This window comes from Chlorocebus sabaeus, chromosome 21, assembly GCF_047675955.1.
Source record: "Chlorocebus sabaeus isolate Y175 chromosome 21, mChlSab1.0.hap1, whole genome shotgun sequence".
NCBI classification, from domain to species: domain Eukaryota; kingdom Metazoa; phylum Chordata; class Mammalia; order Primates; family Cercopithecidae; genus Chlorocebus; species Chlorocebus sabaeus.
The window spans coordinates 53,527,042-53,551,470 of NC_132924.1; the positions used below are offsets into that span (position 1 = coordinate 53,527,042).

Sequence of the window (24,429 nt, forward strand, 5' to 3'; positions counted from 1 at the left end):
AGGGGAGGGAGGTCCTACTGAGGGCACCAGGCGGGGCGGAGCCTGTGGCGCTGGCCGCGGTGCTGAAAAATCGCTCTCCGGGCCCTGGCGTGCCCCAAGCCCTCCTGCGCGCGATCAAATCTTATAGCCAGCGGCCTCTCTCCCGAGAACTACCTCTGTCCAGCCCGCTGTCCCAGAAGCACCGAAGCTTGGTGGCGTCGACGAAAAGTTCCCCAGAAACAGCGCTTTGGTGTGGGAACTTGGGGTGCGGACGCGAGAGGGTTGCACCTGCGTTTCCATAAACCTGTCGGGATCACTCGAGGTCACCTGCGACTGAAAGAAGACAATAAAGCGCGCAGCTGTGGCGGCGGCCTCTTCAGCTGGGAAACCCCGGGGCCCGAACACTGCGGCTTTGGTCAGCGGACTGAGTTTCCGAAGGGAGGGTATGACATCTACGTCGAAAAAAGTTTCTTGTTTCTTGTAGAAGACGAAGGAAAATGGCCTTTTAAAGTCTATGTTTGAGGACGGGGTCTAAGATACAGGGTGGGATGTGTCAGCCGGACGCCCTCTCCCTCCGGTGTGGCGAGGACGCGCGGCCTCCCCCTGCGCCCTTAGCCGCGGCGGCTAGGATCCCTCGCGTCAGAATCCATTAGGGCGGCGGGGGTGATGGCGAGGCGCGACCAGAGGCAGGTTCAGTGGGGACGCGCAGAGCCCCCGCAAGCCAGTTTCTAAGGAAACACTCGGTTTTTCTAAGCAGCAATTTGTCTTATTGTGGGAGAAAGAAACAGTACAAGAAAAGCCTCCCGGTTCTCCATTCTCATGTAGATGAGGCGATGCGCTCTGGCTGCGTCCTGTGTCTCCCCCTCCCCATCGTATTTCCGGCTTGAACGTGTAAAATGCCCTCATTAATTTATAGAAAGAAGGAGCTAGGAAAGCTTTTCGCAAGCCGTGACCCGAGAGGCGCTACTGTCTTGCTGCTCCGGGGACCCAACCGCTTGCGCTGTCCCAACGCCCTGGCTCCCGACGCCATCTCGCTCTCCACCACCCCGAGCCCCTGACTAGACGCCTAAGGAACTTTCGACAACAGAGGGCACCGGAACGAGATAATCCGCTCCCCGCCCACCCCCATGGACCCCCTGCTGGCTCCCACCTCCACAGTCAATAAAATATACTAGGGAAAGCTGTTTACAGAGGAGGTAATTAGGTTTTCATACTGTAGCAGAAACGTAGCGCGCTCATCGGAACTTTAAACAACAGCCACCAACCCGCGAGGGCAGACGGCAAACTTGGAAAATGTGCAAACTCGCTATTGGGCACGCGGAGGGGTTTGAAGAAGCCGCCAATATATATCATCTCAATAAAAAGCCGCTCTTGGAAAGCTTGTATAGTAATTGAGACGGGCGCTCTTTTCTGATCTGGGTTGGCATTTCCTCATCTCGAGCTGACAGAGCCAACTCAGGAAATTGCTGGTAATATTCATCTGGGGAGCACTTTCATTAAACGTAATTCATTCGACTTTCACAATAAATTGAGTGACATCCTTACAGCGGAACCTTTTTATCCTTGATTAAGTGCTTGCCAAGCTTTGGTTTCCCACTTTATTGTCACATTCCTTCAAGCAGAGTCGTCAACATGCCAATCTGAGGCAGAAAAATGCGCGCGCTGTGTTTACCAAGCTCCGGGAGGGGGTTAGTGCTGACATCCAGAAAAAGAGCTGGTCGGGAACTTGACTAGTGGATAAATCAAGACTGAAACTTCCTGCACACACGCGACGGGACCAGGCAAGTGGTGGCTAAGAGAATGCAGAGGGAGGCTAGAGTGCAGACCCGCTTTGAGACTCAGCTGCACCATGAAGCCGCTGACCCGACTGCTCTTGGCTGGCAGGCTCGCCTGCCTTTCTTTAATTAAAACGGCGGGGACTGTTAAGGTCTTAAAATGAGATCTGAAGCCCCTAATGGACATGGTTGCCCAAAAGGAGCTTTCCTGAATCGAATCAAAGCTAGACACTTTTTATTTTTAAAAAAATCAGAAAGAATGCACACTTCCTAACTTCCCACTTGAGAGCAGGCAAACTTTCAGAGCTTACATCACTTGCTTTATGGGAGCGCAAGAAGAATGTTATTCCTCATTCCTGAAATTCCCTTTTGACTCGCAGCCGAATTCTTTGAGGGCTCTTCAGATCCAGGAACTCCAGGCGAAGCTGACAAGCACCTTGGTATTCCAGGACTGGGCGGAGGGGGAAGGCATCTCTGCCAATGCGTGACTCTTTCTTCCCCATCGCCCCCCTAGTTAACTCCCCACCCCCTATAAAATCAAAGAAGCTCAGGACAGAAAATTTCATATTTGAAAAAGCAATATCCAAATGCTTTCATCACTCAAATGCCCTTTTGAAAATATTGTCGACGCCGGTTATTACCCGGACAATGCTGTCAATTTCTGTAGTGTGCAGAAAATCTTCCCTCAGATAGAAAAGCAGGACATTGGGCACCTATCTCAAAAAAAAAAAAAATCAACCAATTTCCCAGCCACCCGGTATATTTTTCACCCAGACAACACTTTCATTAAGTAAGAAATAGCCGTCAACAATTCAAAGCCAAATAGAAATCAACTTCGCACAGAGGAGCCACGAATTTAATGGCTTTCCGAAAAAATACCGCTGAGAAAGTTGGAGCAATCCTGGTTCTCTCCTAACACTACAGTCAGCTTCCCTAAAGCTATCGCTAGAAGGCCTCAGACCAAGATAATCCTTCTGGAAATGGGGCAGAAATGTGGCCCACCCAAATTCTTCCCACACACTTGGGCGAGCTGCTTTCTTGGTCAATGGAAAGTTGAACATTTCAGGGAAATGCCTAGAATAGTAGCAATTTCTGTGTCCCACAGAGCTCAGGAATACATCTTAAAACTGATGAGTTCTACGGCTGTGATGCTGGGGTAGAGGACCTTCCAAAAATCTAGTCTGAATCCTGTATCTATCTAGAAGGCTGGTCTGTAGTAGAAGAGTCAGGAAATGCAAAGGAATGAGAAACTTTTAGTTTCCAAGAACTAGCCTTAGTAGGGAACACTTAATAGTCACTGTCAGGAAATTTATTTTATTTTGTTTATTTTCAGCAATAAGCTCAAATTGATTAAAATTTTCACTGAGCAGCAGGCTTAATTTTTAAAGGATGAGAAGTACACATACCTAATCCAAAGAAAAGACATTGCTATTCTCTCTCCCTCTGCTTTTCCCCCAGCTCCAATATACCTAACAGCCATCTTCATAATGAGTGGAATTCACCCAAATGATCTGGCTTTTAACAGTGTAGAGGTAGTGGTCCCATGGATACATTAATTACTCTCAAAACTCTATTAAACAATTGGTGTAGAATTCATATTTTAAGAATATCCTAAATTTGAGAGAATAGATGGCTCAAAATGTTGTGGCACAAGTTTAGAAAGGATTTTTAATTCCTGCCTATTTTGATTTAAAAAGCAACTCGATTATTAGCAATTTAATTCCCAACAGAAATGGTGGGGCCTCTTCTCATTAGAATAGAGCTGTGGATGTGTGACTAGTCACAGTAACATTATACAATGCCTTGTCAGATGCCTTGGACTCAATTTCTGAGTAACTTTTCCATTAGCACGTTCAGAAGGTGCTCATTAGGCTCACCTCTCTAACTGAGAATTACCACAGGTGAGCCCCCAAACAGAATGCCACAGCCTGTAGGAGATGCTCTCCTAGTGTCCTGGCCTATCCTTCTACTTGATCCAAAGAGGCTGACTCAAGTTAGAACCCCCATTCTTCACAGCAAGAACACATATTTTTCTAGCTTATTCAGTATATGCTTCAATAAAGTTAAAATGCTATCATCCTGCCATCCCATTGTATCATACTGAAAATACCCTGGAATTAGTTCAGGACTAATAAGAGAATAAAGATTGCAAAACTTTTTAAATTATTTTTAACAAGAATTGTCAATCATAGACTTCTCTCCTATTGAATTTGGGCTTTTAAATCTGCAATATATAACATTCAATAGTCTGAAATTTTCTTTACCTTTATGTTTAAAAGTTAGTTTCCCACCCCCATGCATTTATGGCTGGAGCTTGTCCTGTGGTGGATTTTGAGTATTCTAGCTAACATGCTTCAGAAGGTAACTCTGTGGGCACATATCTAATTAGCTTCCCATTAAAATACTAAAATAAGCTTCTATTTTGAACTAGGACAGAATTGTCTCTCAAAAAACACAAAAATCCTCAACCTAAAGTGTTCAAAGAATCCTGGGCCCAGAAATATACTTTGCAAACATTCACCCAAATACAGGCAGGAAACTGTGGTTTGGTGTGGAGTATTGACCTATTGCAGAGTTTTCATAAGAAATTATTCTCAAATTTGGGAATATTTAAGGTATTCTCTGTAAACAGAAGCCTAAATATTTCTGTAGGAGATAACTAGACAAGCCTTGCTTCCTGGATTTAATGTAGTGATTACTCCCTGGGAAACATAGCTAGGATACCATGGGCTTAAAGGGCAAGGTGCACTGAGATATCAGTCAAGAGGCAAGGCATAAACAGAGTGATACAGGCACTTAACTAGTGGTATGAGCTCACAAAGGCAAAAATTATCCATCAAATTTTTCCCTGGCTTATGTCAATTCAAGAGAAAATTAAAATAATGGTTTTGCCACTCTTGCCTTCTTTGAATGTAACTTAAAGCAGCTCCTGACAATCTGTATGCATCTAATGCAGGTTCCTACAAAGGGATAAGATCTTCCAATGTGCAGCTACAAACAAATGATCAATCCAGTTAACTGTATCTGGTATTTAATGAAATAGATGAAGAAAGAAGCCTTGATTGCTTCTTGATCGGTTCATTGCCCTAGAGTTTTAATCAAGGCTCTCTACTTCTTTATTTGTCTAAAACCATCCTGAAATGACTGCCCAATTCACCCTTTTAAATTCATTTCCATGGTAGAAGTCAGCTTTTTGCTCCTCCAGGAAAATAGCTCAGAATTCTGCTGGAAAATATCCATGGGATTACAATCCCTGGAAATACTGCTTTGGGTCACAGCCATCAGCCTTAGTTTCTGTGGTGCATGTGGTTTCTAATCCCCGACACAAAACTACTTTAGATTGGAGAAAAAAGAATGGACTTCTAAATCGCCTTCTCTATTTTATTGTTCACATTTCGTATTGTTTTGAGTGAAATTGGAAAAATTGTCTCCTTTCTCTGTATTGCCAAAAGGCATTCAGGTAATGAAGTCTGTAACTAAACGGTAATTGAATCAGCATAATTTGCACACTGAATGGTTTTCAAATGCTCCCAGTTTACAATTAAAGGAGAATTAATGCGCTTGTTGTTGAGAACGCATCGCATTAGAATAAATCCAGCACTGTTGTTGTAATGAGTGGAAAACGGTTTAACTGCCAACAAACACATTTAAAATTTAACACAACGTATTGATTTCACTTCTGCTTTTGATAGATTATTTTCCAGACTATCGAAATACTTGCTCCAAGCAATAAACTGCACCAAGCCCTTGCCGTGTGTGTGAGCACAGCCCAAGGACATAAGAACAGTCCTCAGGTTCAGGTCATGCATAAAGGTATGCAGAGGAAAGGGGCAGGCGGGTTACCTTGGTCAAGGGAATCGTTAATATTCCCGGCCTCCCCTCCCCCCGCCCCCGTCGCTTTCACTTTGCTTTCCCTCCCCGCATCTCTCAATAAAAAATTTCTGTATTTCCTTTGGCCAAACTTTCTGCCCTCCATCCATGGTCTCTCAATGTCAGTGGGCTTATTGGACACAGGTGGGGGCGAAAATGATTGAAGATGGGAAATGGGAAGGACACTTTTTGCATTCCGTCTGCGTTCCAGCGGGGAAAGGCACAGACTTCGGCGACAGAGTCAGAAAGGCTGTTCTTTTGGATTGGCTGCCCTGGCTTTCACCTGTTTACCCCAAGGTGTCCTGTGGGCGAGGACGCTGATGCGCAGCGCCCTCTGGCGTCCGCGGCTGCTACGGTCAGGCGATAAAGGTGCAAAGACAGGCAACGTTGAGGGTTCTTGGTTTGAAGCTGAAATCGGTTAAATACACATTCACACACACACATATATATACATACTCACTCACATACACAGAATTCACACAACTCGAAGCTTTGCAGTCACATGCACCAAGGCAACGGCCGAGAAACGCTTACAATTGTAGGAATGGCAATTCTTCCAGGCTTGTGGGTTCTATCTAAGGTTCTTGGGATTGAGGGGTGCCAATACCACTTCCAATCAGAGGTGTAGCCCCATCAGAGAGTTCGGGCTGCTTTAGCGCACCTCACCCCTAGACAGAACACAGCGAGCCCTCGGTGCACTCCCACAGCCCAGGATGGGCTATGGGGGTCGGGACACTGAACACAACTTCACCAGCAGGGCACAAGTGTCCCTTATCCCCATTCCCCCATTCCCACCCCAGAAGCCAGACCTGAAATATCGCATTTTCCTTGCCTCAACACGGCACAAACAGCTCTCAATTCACCACAACAAAGCGCTTCAACCAGGAACCGAGTTCCAGCAGTGTACAAAGTCCAGCCCCCGGAAAACTCTGCTACTGAAAGACACAGACCGCGGCTTTGTTTAGGATTCTCTCCCTGGCGACAAGGCCTACCATTCCCTAATAATGGACTAGTCACTGGAAATGGGATTTAGTTATTTGATGAAAACGAGACGAAGGTGGACATGTTTGCTGGAGTATCTCTGACCTAACTCCGATTGCTTGCAGTACTCCTGATAGTTTAACTTATCCTGTCGGAACCTTTACAAGTCAAAGAAAGTTAACTGCGCTTCTCTATGTATCTCATCTCCAAATCGGGGAAGTGGGTGGGTAGATTCACTTTTAAACTCACAGACCTGGGCAGACTTGTGCTTTCCACCCCCCAACTACACCCTGCTTTTAAACTTCCCTTCGTTTAAACTCCGTGCATGAGCTACTGAGAGTTCTTGCCTTCCACTTCATCTCGTTGCCCTCTACCACATAAAGCGCCCCATCTCACTACCTCCTTGGGTTTAGGGTGTCTTGGGCGCCCTAGCCGCTTTTCAGAATCACGCGCAGGAGACTGGGGGACTGGAGCAAAAAATGGGGATGGGAACCCCGGAAAATCCGCAGGAATCCGGAGACCAGCTTGCCAAAGTTGCTCCAACACAGCTGCTAGGAAGCTGCTCTCGCTGAACTGGCGGTGTAACCCTTCTCCCGCGTGCCTCCAGTTTCTTCGCCTCCCGGCCGGGGTGGGAATGCAAAAGCCCCGAACCCGCCAAGACTTACCAAGTAGACGGTGGGCTGCAGGAGGAGAAGCACGTACCAGCACGCAGCCTGCATTCTCCCGCGTCTCAAACTTCCTTGGCGGTGCCTTCTCTGAGTCTTTGTTCCTTCAAAAACATAGATCCACCTGACATCCACTTTACAGAGCAAGGAGCGCTCTCAGCAGCCTAGATACAAATGAAATTAGACATCCCATGACCACGCGGGCAAGGTTAGGCTTGACATTCAAGCGGGGAAAGGGGGTCTTGGCAGGGAGTGGGGGACCAAAAAAAAAGCAGGAGGGAGGGTACGGAAAAATTGAAAAGCGAGTAAATCCAGCGCCTGAGACTAGCAAGCGCGCGGTCCGCAGCCGGGCAGGCGGGAGGGCGGACGAGAGGGAGGGTGAGGGGCTCCTTGCGCCCTGCGCTTCTCGGGTGCGAGTTCCCAGGCGGCGGAGCACACTGAGCCGCGTGCAGGCTGGTTCGCAGCCCAGCCTTCTCTGGCAGCGAGAGAAGTGTTTGGTGGCCCAGCGGCTTGGACTAAAGGCGGCGGCTGGTTCTTCGCCAGCCCTGGCAGTGCTCACACACGTACACACCAGCAGAGAGAGATAGAGGGAAAAGATAAAGAGAGAGAGAGATTGAGCGAGGGGGGCGCGGTGAAAGGAAAGGGTAGGTAGAACTGACCAGGATTAGGTACTGGGTATCTCAACACGTTCGGTGAAGTGGGGGTGGGGAAAGAAAATGCAATTTGCATACAGGAAAGCAGGGCTCAGTTTACCCATTCGAGCCCCTGGCACACACAGAGATACACACGAACGCTCACAGTCTCGTCTCTAGTAGTACTTTTTTCGAGCCAAGAGGCACAGCCGGTCGCTAACTTCTAGAGAGGAAGCCTCCTCCAAGCTGTGAGGGTCACCTGCCAGGCTTGTTCTATTTCCCAACCAGCGCCCCTCCCTGCCGTCCCTTCCTGGTGCCCACCACCCCGCTCCAAGGTGTCCCCTCCGGGAACAGTGGAGGCGAAGGGTACGTACCGCACAGGACTTGGGGTGAAACCGGCGAGAAGGGACAGCTCCAGGCAGGCTCCATGGAGGAGCTACTCGGGCCTGGCGTCTCCAGCGCCCCGGACGTGCCCTCCCAGGCGCTCCGTCTCCATGCTCGAGCGCAGACGGGTCCAGCTGCCTCGTCCAGCTTTGGCGGAGTCGCCGTCCCAGTGCCCGGGTCGCGCTCAGGATTGGTTCGCGGGAGCCAAGGCTTGGCACAGTTGGATTCACGGTGCAGGAAACTTAAGAGGCAAGAGAGGGAGGGAGCAGTAGAGGAGGAAAGAGACGAAGACAGAAAGGGAGGGAGAGCAAGAGGGAGGGAGAGAGGGGAATGCGCTGGACTGCTGCACCGGACGGACTGGGACTGCCGGCCCTGGCACCGGGACGAGCAGTCCAGGACTCTCGGCTTCCCACAGCTGCCTGAGGATGGTGGAAATGACTTAAGGGGAGGAGACTGGGCAAGTCCTCTGGACTTGAAGTTGAGAGATAAGACTCTGGCCTTTCGGAAGAAAAGAGAACCACACGGCAGACGAGAGCAGTCCGAGTTTCTGAGGGAGGGGTGGGGTGGCGAGAATCTGGAGCCTGCGGCACACGGAGCAGCTGTACCTCTACCCGCGACGCTGGGAAGCCCAGGAGCCTGTCCCCAGTGGATTCTCGGGCGCTGTCCCTGGTGCTGCCCGGCCACCCGGGGACGCTCTGGAGCGCGTTGGATTTCTGGCCGCCGCGGTGGTGGTGGTTTCTCCGCAGAGCCGCGGCTTGGCACGCCTACCTTCCTGACACGGACAATTACTTTGGCACGTGGGTGAATGATTCCTCAAAGACTAATTAGTACCCCATGTAAACAGATCCCACTCTCAGGCTCTCGCGGGTTGGGCCTACAGGGAGAAGTGGCTCCCGCGGTGTCTTCGGTGGCCGCAGCGCCCCCTTCCCGGGGGGCGTAGGGAAGATCGCAAAGCCCAGGGGAGTGGCGGGAAGAGCAGCAGGGAGTAGCGTAGGGCGGGGAAGGGCGCGGGAGGGTGCAGGGCGCCCCTGCCGGCCTCGAGCGCCCACGCCGGGAGCCTCCGACCTGTGGCTGCCGGGCCGGAGGCGGGGGAGCAGCGGACTGCCAGCCATTCAGCTCGAGACAGCCGAGAGGACTGGGCGACCTTGGGCTCTCGACTCCTCGCCGCCGGCTGGGCTGAGCGTGAAGGGGGAGGAGGAGAACGGGGGATGCTTCGAGCCGTCACCACCTCCCTTGCTACTGACACCTCCCACTCAACCAGCGTCTCCCAGACCCGGCCTCTGTGCTCCAACTCTGGCTGTCTCTGTCTTTCTCAGTCTCTCCCTTACTGTCCCTTTTTCTCAGTATCTTTCTCACTCCCTCTATCTGTCTCCTTCTTCTGTCATTCTTGTGGTTGGTGTCTCTGTCCCTCAACATCTTTCTGCCTTTTTCTGCCTTTCTGTGTGTCTCACTCAGGATTTCTGACTCTAGGTCTCTCTATCTCTGTGGCTCTACCCTGTCCCTGCCATTCCCCCTCAGACCGCATGTGTGTGCGTCTGTGTGTGTTTTCTCCACCCTTCCAGTGCACAACCAACAGAGTAGTTTCACCAGTCTCAGGAGAGAGCCAGGACCAGCTTCTTCTGGTGCTGGCGGGGTTGCCAGTGCTCCTAGAGCTTGCCCAAATTCAGGGCACAAATCGGAGCCCGGAAAAGGGTGTCTCTTCCCCAACCTTGCCCATTGCATCTCCAAGCCTGCCCTTCACCAGAGCCTGTCCCGGGGTGATGCACATATCCATATTAATCTGTAGGAATTGTATGGAAATTTATCTCAGGAACCTGAGTTGGTGGTGTCAAAATCGAATTGTGATATTTAATGAGGCTGGAGTGTCATTTCCTTAAGTGTGCCTGCAGACACTCTGGCGGGTCTGGGCCTAGATACAAAGTATACTCTAGACAAGTGGTCCCAGGGCAACCATAGGCTGAATTCCCTTGGATGATGGAGACCACCCCTCAAACAAGGCAGTGACAATCAGCAGAGCTACCCTGTCCTGTAGCAGAGGCAAGAGGAGCCCCCCTGAGACCTTCACCTGGAATCAGATCTCCAATGACCTCCAAATTAGATCCCCACTGTAGAACATACCTGCCAGCACTTTGAGGCCTACACTCTCCCTTCCAGCTAAAAATAAATCTTTAAAGAGTAAGCTCTTCTAATCGCAGAAGTTGTATTCTGCTGCTGTGACTGCCTGGAATTCATTAGGGCATATGCAGAGTAAGAGAGTGAAACACCACCTTCCAACTGGGTCTCTGAAAATCCACTTTAGAAAAAATACACATGTACATATAGCATAATGGCAATGTTTTCTTGACTATTTTCACTTACCAGCTATTTCATTTTCTTAAAAACTTTAAACTTTAAAGAAGAAAAATTAAAGTCTTGGGGCACCCATATCTGAGGTCAAATGGTCAAAGTAGGGGCAAAAAATCTTTGTCTAATTCCATCTTCTAGGATTCATGAGGCTATCCTAAAATTGATTCCTATTTGTACAGAAGCTCCCAGGTCTCCCAGACTAGAGTGTAGAGCTGGAGCAAATGTTGCCTGCCTCTATCTGGATGCCCAAGTACAATGCTGTCAGAGCTGAACTTCTGTCTGACTTTTGGGAAAATGAGAAAGAATCTGGCTAACTTTGGAATATACCAAGTTCTTTTCTAAACCTTACTTTAAAAACATTCTGCTTCTAGTGCCATTTAGCCTAGAAAAAATACTGCTTGTGAAATAGAAAGATGATCAGAGACCTTAAAATCTCTGAATGGGACTGATTATTTAAGAAAAGCACCACAGGCACCTAGTAATGGGAACGGGTTTGACACTTTGTTCTATGACACAGGGTGCCAAAGAGCTTTTTCTGTTAATGACTTGAGATCTTCTGCCCAGACATTCAGCCCTCACTGGATCCTACAAGACACCTGGCCTGGAATATAAAACAGTGGCAGATTGTTATTTTTCATATTTCACAGGGGTCTTCATCTCCTATACTCCTCAACCGGAAAAGGATACTGAACCACCAAGTAACACTGAAAAACGTATCATTGTTTCTGCTAAACCACTCCAGTTTTAATAATATAATATTGGGGGAGAGGTGGACAAGAATGGCTCATTCGCCCTCCTTTTTTTCCTATCATTTGCTTTATAAAGAACAATGGAGCAATAAAAGCATGATTTTCTCACATTCTTCTGTTTAAAGCAGTATCCTACTCTAAAACACACTGCTAGAATACATGAACAGTCAGCTTCACTGAACGAGAACAAAAGTGTGATTACCTTAAGAAGAATAGTGTTTGTACCAATTTTTACAGACTTTACTCATGCTGAAAATTCTTTCAGAAATACTGTTTCCAAACTTTGTGTGCAATGCAACTTAATACACACACAAACTTAGTATGAATGATAACTACTGTAAAACCCAGCCCTCTGCATCTGCTTTTCCCCATGTCTACCTGGTCCAACCTGAAATGAACAGTACAAAAAATAATATAGAACTTTGTCTCTAAGAAATATGTTTTTAAAGGGTTAAAAATGGGCTGCATCAAAAGAAAATAGTGAAATTAATTTTCCTGAAAGTTAAAACCAGAAGAAATTAAAATTAGAATCCTTTGACATAAACTGATAGTTCTGTTAAATGTAATCATCTATTTTGGTTTGGTTCATTTGTATGATTCTCTGTTTTGGCAGGGGAGAGGGAAGGGAGGGGTTGGAGGTTTGAATTTTCTTGGGGCTGGAGAGAAGAGAGACAGAAAGAGAAAGATTAACTCTGAGTTCTACAAAACTTTGTCCTAAAATGAACCTGTCTTAAACACCTTAATATTATCATATGTTACCCAAAATCCAAGTAAAAACAGACAACTGTTGTTATGAAGCATCCAGCTGTGTTCTTGCTTAAGCTTTGGGCCAAATTATATCACTTTGTACATAGTACTGCACTGTATCTAATTTTTTCCTAATAGTGATAGAAAACTTACAAAGACTGTATCATCTTTCTGCCCTTAATTTAGTATAACCTGTCATTTGCACGTTGTATAGTCCTGGGCAAGTGCCTAAATATTCCCCTGGCTTCAGTACCCTCCTCTGTATAACACAGAAGTAAGGTTAGATGATGTTTTAAATGCTTTCTAATTCTAAAATTCCTTTATTCTACCTTTTATGATTAAATGCGGGTTTTAAAAATTTACCTGCTTCCCAAAAAGCAATTATATACTGCATTATGATTTTCAAAGACATTAACAGTTTTAAAAAACATTCCTTTTTTGGTTCATTTCAAAGACTTTTTAGTCAAGTGTGTTTATAGGTTTGAGCCAAAGATTTTTTCTGCATTTCCTCCCTGCGCCACCCTCATAACATTTCTTCTAGGTCAGAAGTTGACTCTCTTGTATGCATCATATCACTTTTTCATATAAATTTTTCTGCACGTTTCTAATGTCACTGATTTATGAGAATCTACACTCATAGTGGCATCCTTATTATACTTACGAATATTGGTTAGAAAAGATCCAAAGCTATTTCCACTACCTTTGCAGAATTTTTTTTTTTTTTTTTTTTTTTTTTTTTTTTTTTTTTTTTTTTTTTTTTTTTTTTGGTGAGATGGAGTCTCGCTCTGTCGCCCAGGCTGGAGTGCAGTGCGGCGATCTCGGCTCACTACAAGCTCCGCCTCCCAGGTTCAAGCCATTCTCCCGCCTCAGCCTCCCAAGTAGCTGGGACTACAGGCGCCCACCACCACGCCCGGCTAATTTTTTGTATTTTTAGTAGAGTTGGGGTTTCACCGTGTTAGCCAGGATAGTCTCAGTCTCCTGACCTTGTGATCCACCCGCCTCGGCCTCCCAAAGTGCTGGAATTACAGGCGTGAACCAACGTGCCCGGCCTTTTGCAAAATTCTTAAACGTCACCCAGGACTACTAAAAAAGTCCCTGGACTCTCCACTCCCCCAACATATTTTGCTAGTGGAAAGAAGGATTATTTGCAAAGTGATTTTTACCAGCCTAGAATATTTGGTATTTGAATGTAGTAGAACTTGGTTAAAAACTATGAGGCATGTGTGCTAAATTACCTTTACAATTATGCTTTAATAACAGGATCACTGGACTAGAGAGAAAAAATAGCCGTCAAGCTCTGAAATGAAAAAAACTAAAGGGAATCAAAAAGCTTTATGTAGAAGGCATTTTCTTTTTTAAAGGTAATTTACATGCTCAGCCTTTGTATCCATATTTCATTTATTCTACTAGGTGAAGACAAGAGGGTTCTCAAAGGTAGGGTAGTTTTAATTATGCCCAAAAACTTTAAAAAGAGGATGAACATAATAAGAGAAATTAAAGAAAGCCAGCATTTAAAAGGCAGTTGAATGCAAAAGATGGAAAGATTGGGGTCATCGCCCAAAAATCGTAATTAAAATTTAAAAAAATATTGTGACTAAGCAAACTTTCACATTATAATCTCATTACAGAAATTCTTTACGATGATTCCTCCAGAGATTATTAATTGACAGTTCCCTAAAGCAGAATCATTAGAGACAAAGAACTTGATAACCAATGTTCTGTTAACAAAGCAAAATACAGTACCGGCTTTCAGCCAGAAAGAACACTGGGACTCTCAACCACGTAGGGACGGAAGAAATGATAAGGACAAAGGCTATAAGCACTTTGGTTATCAGAAGCTGAAATGAGTCTGTAAATGCATAGTTCATCTCCATAATCTAAAGTACCTGGATATTTTGAAACATACATGTTTGTCCAGCTTTTATCCTGATTTGGCAATATGAATACATCACTCTAAAACAAGATGACTTATACAGGCAGGGAACAAAGAGCTGCTTCAACCCAAATATCATAGTGTCATAGTAATAACAGTGTTTTGGATTAGACACCTTTTAAATAGGAGATATCGCAGGGATGCAATAAACCTTTCAATCTCTCTTTTTAATATCAAATTAATGAAAACAACTATACTAGAATTTCACCATAATTAACTTTAGGGGTCATGCTATAAAAATCACATAATATTACATTTTTTCTGCTTCTTTTAGTTTCAATAATAAAATGCTTTTGATAAAGTTCAAAGCAAAATAGTCTAACATGAAATTTTGTATTAAGTAGATGGTAATTTCTCAAAGCTCCATAGTTTTCAACAGGGTAATGGCTACCAATTACCACGTGCCAGGCATACACCAGGAACCATACCCTGTGTTTTATTTATATCATTCCACTGTATCCCTAGTGAGTCTATTAGCATCAATCAACAATTTAGTTTTAAAAAAGAAACTTCCCAGGTTAGATGAGATCTCATTCATGCTCATCTCCATGAAGGCTGACTTGAAAATCTGAGAATCGGCCGGGCGCGGTGGCTCACGCCTGTAATCCCAGCACTTTGGGAGGCCGAGGCGGGCGGATCACGAGGTCAGGAGATCGAGACCATCCTGGCTAACACGGTGAAACCCCGTCTCTACTAAAAATGCAAAAAATTAGCGGGGCGAGGTGGCGGGCGCCTGTAGTCCCGGCTACCCGGGAGGCTGAGGCAGGAGAATGGCGTGAACCCGGGAGGCGGAGCTTGCAGTGAGCCGAGATCGCGCCACTGCGCTGCACTCCAGCCTGGGCGACTGAGCCAGACTCCGTCTCAAAAAAAAAAAAAAAAGAAAAAAAAGAAAAGAAAATCTGAGAATCACTGGACCATTAATGTATACTCCCTCCTCTAGTAACTGTCTCCACTATTTTAGTTTCAGTGTCACTATTCTCTCTCCAAGTACTTTAAATAACCAACTAACCATTCCTTCTCAGATTATCCATGCACTAATCTTCCTACATTAAACATTGGTGCTTCTCAGGGTTCCATCAATAACTTTCTTTTCACTCCTACGAGACAATCCTGTCTAGTTCCATGTTTTTATTACATATTAACATCTAGTGACCACCAAGTTCATAAAGTCCATTTCTGATCTTTTTTTTGGTCTGAATATTCAATTGCCATCATGTCCACTTAGATGTGCTAGAGGTACCTAAAATTAATATGCCTAAAACAGAACAAATTATGTCCTTACATTACACATATATCTTGTTAGTTGGTGTCATACACGGTGGAGTTCCCCACTTGTAATGGGATTAAGCTCATGCCCTTTGCCAAAAGATCTCATGGTGGAATGGAGAAGTATACCTCCCCATATATGAGGAGGCTTTCTTTTTTTATATTCTTTTTCTTTTTTCTTTCTTTCTTTCTTCCTTCCTTCCTTCTTTCCTTCTTTCTTTCCTTCCTTCCTTTCTTTCTTTCTCTCTCTCTCTTTCTTTCTTTCTTTCTTTCCTTTCTTTCTTTCTTTCTTTCCTTCTTTCTTTCTTTCTTTCCTTCTTTCTTTCTTTCTTTCTTTCTTTCTTTCTTTCTTTCTTTCTTTCTTTCTTTCTTTCTTTCTTTCTTTCTTTCTTTCTTTCCTGTCTTACTTACTTATTCCTTTCCATCATAATCAGAGCCTTTAGGAGGCATAGCATGTTTCCACTTGCTCCTTCAGCCACCAGGAGAACAGCACACACCACATAGAAGCTGTGTCCTTCAGCCTGGGACCTAAAATGAGAAAACACATGAAGACCAGAGTGTGACCTGGATCTGGAGCATAATCACCAAGCTGGCCTTCAGTCTGGCAGATCCAAAAGTGAGAAGTAAATGTTTACTCCTTAACTGTTAAGATTTGAGTGTTGTTTTGCAGCATTATCACAGGCAAAGCTGACTAACTGATCCCACTAACATACTGGAAAACTTAAGTACCAGATTTCCTTATGCCTTCTTTTTAGTCCTCCACATCAAACATAAAATTACCAACACCTCTCAATTGTATTTCTAATTACCTCTTATCTCCTCTCTTCTCTGCTCCTGCTCCTGCTCATGACCCAGGCTCATTTCATTAGTCATCTGGGCTATGGAAATAGTCTTCTCACTGATCTCCCCTCTTTTCAGCTTCTATTTCCATAAATACATCCTCCTCACTGTTACCTGAATGATGGAGCTAAAACCAAAATGTCCCCACATCAGACACTTGATTAAATCTCCTCATAAACTCTCCACTGCTTACAGAATCAAGTCCAGCTCCCTAGCTCAGCACAGAAGACCCCCTCTGAGCTGGCCTCTGTCCACTCCATTTTTTTCCCTTCCACCTGGCCCCTCCTCAACTACATGCTTCACATTCATCAGATGTCTGTCCCTAGAGCTTCTAACACACAACCATATGTTTCAACTTGGAGCCTCTGCACCTTCTTTCCTTTGCTTTGACACCTCTCAATTCAATCTCCAGGTAAACTCCTCATCTTCCTACAACCTCTGCTCAAAGATCACCTCTCATCCTCTCCATTTTTCTCAGGGACTTGTGCACTAAAACATATTCTTACTCATTTGCACCATGCTGTTTATACATGTGTCTTCTCTACTGGACAGCAACATTCAGTTTTGCACCCCCAGCCTTACCTTGAACTAGATTGAGCTGAATGTTCAATCATGCTCAGAAAGCTCATTGTCCAGAAAACAGCCTCGTGTACCCCACAGCAGGAGAGCGTATCAGAGCCTCTGGAGCAGCAAGTCCTCATCTAGGAAGTTCTCAGAGAATGCATAGTTGAAGAAAGTTTTCGGGCAAACACCAGCCAAGTGAAATGAGCAAAAGGAACAGTACTAGAGTGGGAAATTTTGGCCAGAAGTCACAAGCTCTTTCATCACAAACATCCTCAGAGACTCTGCTCAGAATCATAAACTGAACGAAAAATTTGGGCTGAATGGGTTACTCAGGACTGATTCATTAACCCCCTCATGTCCAGAGTCAAGTATGTGGTGATACCAAAAAGAACCCAATGTCCCTAAATTCTAGCTCACTCTGCACAGGTACACCCCAAATCCGATCTCACAGTTCAGTTGCTTCACCACTTATTAGCATCTTACCCAACAGTTTGTTACAACCAGACCTCACCTTATCACTCTACCTTCAGGACCAGATGAAACAGCGAAAGGAGATAGAGGGAGAAGAGTTAGAGAAAGCACTGTGCATACTATTATCATAACTACCACCAACTCTGGACCTGGGAAATGGAGTTAGCCATCCCCAGAGAAAAACAACACTAGGTCTTGGAGTCCTGGGCTTTTGAATTAACCTTACCAATAACTATTTAATAAAACCACTCTTTCCAGGTCTCTTTGCTACACCTGTGACAGTTTCCTCTTGTCTCCTATGCTGGTTTTTCCTACTAACAACTCCCAGGCTGACAATTTGCCCTCCAGCCCACCACTTTGGCTTAAAACTACAGGCTAATATCTCCATCTGCCAGAGGGAATCTTCATTCAAATGCCTGCCATTCTTTGATGCAAAATGTTTGATGGTAAACTAGACAATACCCCCAACACCATACTCCTCCCCAACCCCCGACACACATCTTCCTATTCACAGCTCCCATGACTTCATTTGTGGCACCCAAAGTTTCTACATACCTTTACACCTCGGAATTAATCTGGTTATTTTTGTGTTCATCTCACAGACCAGTCAGGCACATTGTCTCATCAAGCCTTCCTTCAGAACATCTCTTGCATCCACCTCCTTGCCACCACCCTGGACAAGGCTTCATCATCTCATATGTGGACAGACGTCTTATAACTGGTTTTCCAATTCCTAACTAGTTTGCCAATTCTCACTAATCTCACTTCCATGAGCACTACAGTGATAAGGACTATAATGGTACAAAGGTCTTATCCATATTTGTACCCCCAACACTTAGTGTGATGCCTACTGCACAGCTGCACAGTAGATGCCCAATAAATGTTTACTTGATGGGTGGATCAGTTCCTTATACTACCCATAGATTATTGCTTACACAACATATTTGCCATGTTACTCCCCGGCCCACACACATAAAATCTCCTCTTACCTTCTGATGTCTAGAACAGGGTTATTTTTTATGTATTCATTAATTTTTTCCAAGAAATTATTTATTCAAGAGAATTCTCACTCAAAAATATGGTAGGTAAAATACAGAAACTCAAAGCTTCTCTGGTTAAATCTAGGGTAAAATGTTTACATCCATACCTACAGTCTTTCCCACCTTGCCTCCTTTCCTCTCATCCCCAAGCAAACCTAGAGCTAGAAACTAAGATACCCTAAAACAGAAATTCCCAAACCTTAGTTTGCTTAATTTCCACCTGGAGGGTTAATTAAAATGCACATTATCAGGCCCTACTTTAGATTAGGATTTACTAGTCTGGGCTTTGATCTTTAAAAGGATGCATTTTAACAAGCATCCAGGTCATCTGATGAAGGTTGTCAGAAGAATAGACTTTGAGAAACCTTATCCTAGCAGGTGATAGATTGGAATTTAAAAACTCCATCTCACAGAATGACATTTGAACCCCTTGTGGCAGAAATTAAGGTCTGTCAAAGTCTGCTATTTATCCCACCCATCAAGATTTAATAACATGAATATATTAATTAGTTTGATTCAAACATCCCATGATGTATACATACACAATTGTCCTTTAGTATCCACAGGGAGTAGGTTCTAGGACCACCCCTCCACAAAGTCCATGGGAGTTCAGGTCCCTTAAATAAAATGGTATGGTATTTGCATATAACCCATGCACATTTTCCTGTGTACTTCAAATCATCTGTACTTATAATATCTAATACAATGTATTATTTTTATTGTTAAATTGTTATAATAAAAATTATGTGTTATTTTATATTGTTGTATTATTAATTTTTTTCCAAATATTTTCAATTCTCTTTTGGTTGAATCCATAGATGCAAACCCCATGGATATGGGGGGTCAACAATGTCATAAAGTCATGTTGTACTCTAAAAATATATACAATTATTATTTATTAATTAAAAACAAAATATATTTTTTAAAAAGATTTAATAGCAGGTGCACCCAAGAACATTTGCTTCAGTTTATTGCCCTATTGCCCTCAATCATATTAATATCCGGCTTGATTCATGTCTTAAGTTCTTTCTTTGTTTGTTTGTTTCTTTCTTTCTTTCTTTCTTTTTCAGAGTCTCATTCTGTCTCCCAGGCTGGAGTGCAGTGGCGTTATCTTGGCTCACTGCAACCTCCACCTCCCGGGTTCAAGCAATTCTCCTGTCTCAGCCTTCCGAGTAGCTGAGACTACAGGCCCGTGCCATGAGGCCCAGCTAATTTTTTTCTATTTTTAATAGAGACGGGGTTTCACCATATTGGTCAGGCTTGTCTCAAACTCCTGTCCTCAGGTGATCTGCCCACCTCAGCCTCCCAAATTGCTGGGATTACAGGTGTGAGCCACTGCGCCCAGCCCTTACATTCTTTCGTATACAGCTTCCCCCTAACTAGAATGCTCTTCTCAATCCACTTCCTCTTCCTTTGTACATCTCCAAATTCAACCGTTATTCATCATCTGGAACAAGGTCTTCCTCACTGAAGCTTTCCCCCATCCATACAACCATCCATTCATTCAATGTAAATTTATTGAATGAGCAGCAGTTCTAGGTACTGTGGATATATCACTGAACAAAAAAAAACACAAATCCTAGTCCTCAAAGAGTATATATTCTAGTACATAAAGACTAACAAACAAACTGTAATGTAAGATAAAATATATAATAAGTTAGATGGCAGTAAGTTCTGTGGAGAAAATAAAGAAGGGAAGAGAGAGAGAATGGCAGGAGTAAAATGCAGAAGTAATTTTACGTGGAGTGGTAGAGGATAGTGACAACTGAATAAAGATAGAAGGAGGTGAGGAAGTAGACCATGTGGATATTTGGAGTAAAAACTTTTCAAGTAGAGGGAAGATCAGGTGAAAAAAACGCTGAGGCAAGAGTACACCTTGGGCATTAGAGGGACAGCAAGAATGCCAGTTTGGGGAGGAACAGACAAATTTCTAGGGAGCTAGGAAGAAGTGGCAAAGAGTTGATGTCAGAGGTGACAGACTGAGCAGCATCTGAAGGGCACTGGAAGGACTCAGTTTCACAAGTCCTTGCAGGATACCTTTACACTGAGCAGAGAAGCATGTCCTGACCCACATTTTAACCACAGTGTTATACATCCTGTATCAACAACAGTCTGAAGCAGTGCAAGAGCAGCAGTTAGGAGGTTACTGTAATAGTCCAAACAAGAGGCTATGGTGACTTCATGACATGGATTGCGGCAGAGGTTGTGAGAAATGAACCAATTCTGGATATATTTTGAAGGGAGAGATGACATAACTTGCTGACAGATTGAATATGGAATGTGAAAGATACTGTTGTCTCCAAGGTTTTTGCCCTGAACACCTGAGAGAATGGAAGTCACCATTAATATGAGGAAGACTATGTAAGAAGAAGGTAGGCAGAGGAAGACGAGGGATCAAGAGCTCAGTTTGAGGCATGTTAAGTTTGAGATGTACATTGGACATCCATGTGGAGCTATTGAGTATTATGAGTTAGGATTCAGGGTAAATGTCTGTGCTGGAAACATAAATTTGGGTATTATCAGCATATAGATGGTGTTTAAAGACATGAGATCATCAAGGAAATCAAAGTAGAAAAAGGAGAAAAGAGCCCTGGAGCTCTTAAATGTTAAACAGTTGGTGTGGAGGAGTGGGGAGGACCCAGAAAAAGAGACTGAGAATGAACACACACTGATGCAGGCAGAGATCAAGAAAGAGAAGTTAGCAATGGAATCAAATGCTTCGATAAGTCAAGTAAGATTAAAAAAAAAAAGACCATTGAATTTAAAAATGTGGAAGTCTTTGCTGACCATGACAAGAGTAGTTTCAGTGAATAAATAAAGGGAGAGCTAGAATGGAGTGGATTCAAGAGAAAAATGTAAGGAGAGAGGTGTATAGACAGTGAATATGGATCACTCTTTCAGGATGTTACTTTTATCCTACTTAATTTTCTTCTCCCTCAGTCTCTGTAACATCTAGGACCAATCTGCTTTCCTGAGCATTTTTATCATCACCCTCAGTGATAATTTTTAATTGTGTTTATGTCTTCTTTTCAGCTAATTCGGAAGCTCTTATTGGAAAGAATCAGTATATCTCCTTTCACATCTGCAACACTCCCCTCAGTGCTTTGCACAATTCTGTGCCCATAATGAGTGTATTAGTCTGTTCTCACATTGCTATAAAGAACTATCTGAGACTGGGTAATTTATAAAGAAAAGGGTTTTAACTGACTCACGGTTCCATAGGCTGTACAAGAAGTATGACTGGGGAGGCCTCAGGAAACTTACAATCATGGTGGAAGGCGAAGGGGAAGTAGGCATGTCTTACATGGCTGGAGAAGGAGGAAGAGAGAGAAGAGGGAGGTGCTACACACTTTTAAACAACCAGGTCTTGTGATAACTTACTCACTATCACGAAAATAGCAAGGGGAGAGTCTGCCACCATGATCCAATCGCCTCCCACCAGGCCCCTCCTCCAATATTGGAGATTACAGTTTGAACATGAGATGTGGGCAGGGACACAAATCCAAACCATATCAATGAGTATCCAAAAATACATGCGTGACAAACCAAATAAATATTTCTCCAATGACTTTCTCTGTCCCTTTTCCTAGCTTTTAACTACTTCAAGCAACTTGTAGATTAAATTTCTGTTCTTCAATTTGAATTTTAAGTACCTTCATAAAATGACCCTCCCCAAAATTTGTCTTTTAGTATTTTCTTATATAGCCCTCTGCTTTAGTCAGGATATTTTGTTGACTTTACTGAAAAGAGGCTGCTTATTTTCACATATTATTTTAATTATGATACTATCTTTTGGAGATTCTTCATTCAATCCAAGGGCCTTTGTCCTCTTAGAAACTAATCAAGGAAGAGCTGTGGTCCCATATTTGGAATGCTTTTTGCTTTAATATGTAGCTACCCCAGATTTTAGGTATCATATCTATGTCAACTTCATGAGGTATTTCCTGTGCTGTCTATTGCACTCCATAATTCTACTTTTATATTTGTTCCACTTAAAAATAAATCCTAGACCAAGCTTAGCATTTTTGGTTTTCTGTTTCTCCTATTCATTAACTAGTACTTTCAGGATCAATGAAAAATCAAATGAGAAATAAAGTATTACTACATGTAAAGGCTTTTAATTAAGGATTAATACATGATAGAACGAATAAATAAATGATGGATGGATGGATGGATAGATGGATGGAAATGTCTTTTACATTGTACAGTTATCTGATGCAGCATACATTATTCTGTTTAATCTACACAAGAGCTGTCAGATGTTGGTAGCATACATTTAACAGACGATAAAATAGTTTTAAAAAGGTTAACCTTCCCATAGTTTTTCCAGGACACTGGAACCTAAACTTCCTAATTCAGTTCTAGATTCAGAATCCAATTCCAAAACTACTAAAATCCAGTTATTTTCTTTTTCCACCATGGTCGCTTGCTGGAAAGCAATAAATAAGTAAAACCACTAGAATCCTAAATCAAAATTGTTTTCAAAGCATGTTCACTTACAATTGATGGGATTTTGTTGAATCTGTTTTCCAGTGAAATTGTAATTCTAAAATTATATTCTTTTCCTCCTTAATAACAAACTTATAGTCTCACAACCAGTTTGGTTACTTAACAAAATATCAGCACAGCAAAGTACATAGCTCTTTAACCACTTTCTTTCCTTTTGATTCCGTACCTCTACAAAGCTTTGTGAAACTACCACTGACTCAAATGGTAATGGTACACAAGCTAGAAACGTACTCTGGGAATACACTTTCTCTTTGGAGCGAACGTCTTTCTGCCACATGTTCATTCTCTTAGGTTTCTGATCTTAAGAGCACAAAACAAAGAATGGTTTATTAATCAAATGTTTTCTTGAGCCTATTTGAACTCCACATCTTAGATAGATTTTAAAAGATATTCTACTTACTTCCTTAGTGTGGAAACTCTGGTGAATTTTGAAAGCTTTCTTAACCATCTTAGATCATTGAGATACCGTTCGAGATCTGAGTAAATAATTTACTAGCAGGTACCCCCAACATGATTGAATCCTTCAAGTTAACAATAAAAATCTGACAATCTCATTTGCTTTATTTTTGGTTATGGGCTCTAAGGAAAAACAAAACTAAGAAAGAAGAGTTACATGACAACATATGATGCTATAAAGGAAATATATTCTCTAGTTAAGACAGCCACTCAGCATCCCAAGTGCCCTCAGTGTATAGCTTATACCCTAAAGGCATCTGTCCTAAAACTTGAAGTTGTGTTGAGATTTTCAGAGAAATTATGTACAAAACCAAAGTGCTATTTTTTATAATTATTTTTGATAAAAGAATATAAAGTTGGGGTAATTTAACTTAAATGTAACTACATATTAGTAAATAAATTTCTTATTTTATATAACACTAAATGCTTTTTGGTTGTTTTCATGGTGAATTGTGAATCTATAATGTAGAGGTTTTGGATTTTAAAAGCTTCTATAATTCAAAATAAAATGAATTATATTAGACTCATGTTAATTTTGTGGGAATGATCTTCCTATTGAGTAAGATATTAAGATACTTTAGACTGTGTATCTTGAGACTATGTATTTCTATATTTTAAGTCCCAGGTTCACTACTTCTATCTTGCCTCTTAAGTTTCAGAATTAATGAATGAGATGGAAACTCTCCATATATTGCAGAGGAATGTAACAAATAAGCAGATTGAAAAACTAGGTATATGCTTTCTTTTATCATTTCTTTAAAAAAAGAATAAAAATGTAATTAATTAACCTTGCATACTATCCTCCCTTTTGCAAAACCTTAATTAGGTTCTGGGAAGTGGATACCCTTCAATGAAAATGAACAAAAATAGCCCTCGATGAAACGATTACAAAATGAGTTTTCTCATTGAGGAGTAAAGATGAGACATGAAAAATATGAGCTTCTGCAGCAGGCATTTTTCATTCTTTTTTACAATGTGAGCAAATGGAGGATGAAGAAACAGCCTTCACCTTTCATATGCTCTACTACGCTCCAAGATTTACAGTAACCCTTTAAGATAAAAAATTAAAAAATAAAAATAACAAACCTGCACAAAATAGGAAATTGTCAGTCACTAGGGAGGTGACTATCAAGTATATTTTCCTGTGGATGCTTTACAACGAGTTCATGACTGTTAACCAGACTAAGACCATGACTTTGAGGAGCAACAAAATTTGAAAATG

At 43.0% G+C, this 24,429-nt stretch overlaps 1 protein-coding gene across 1 annotated transcript in view; it reads right to left on the reverse strand.

Moving 5' to 3' along the window:
• Positions 1–9,110, reverse strand: part of NXPH1 (neurexophilin 1) — a 318,872-nt gene extending 309,762 nt beyond the window's left edge. The window contains exons 1-2 of the mRNA XM_007982046.3: positions 8,277–9,110; positions 7,271–7,434 (exon numbers count right to left, since the gene is read on the reverse strand). Of these exons, the coding sequence (XP_007980237.1) occupies positions 7,271–7,324 (54 nt within the window). The 5' untranslated portion in view covers positions 7,325–7,434; positions 8,277–9,110. The remainder of the gene's footprint in view (positions 1–7,270; positions 7,435–8,276) is intronic.
• Positions 9,111–24,429: the final 15,319 nt, after the last annotated feature.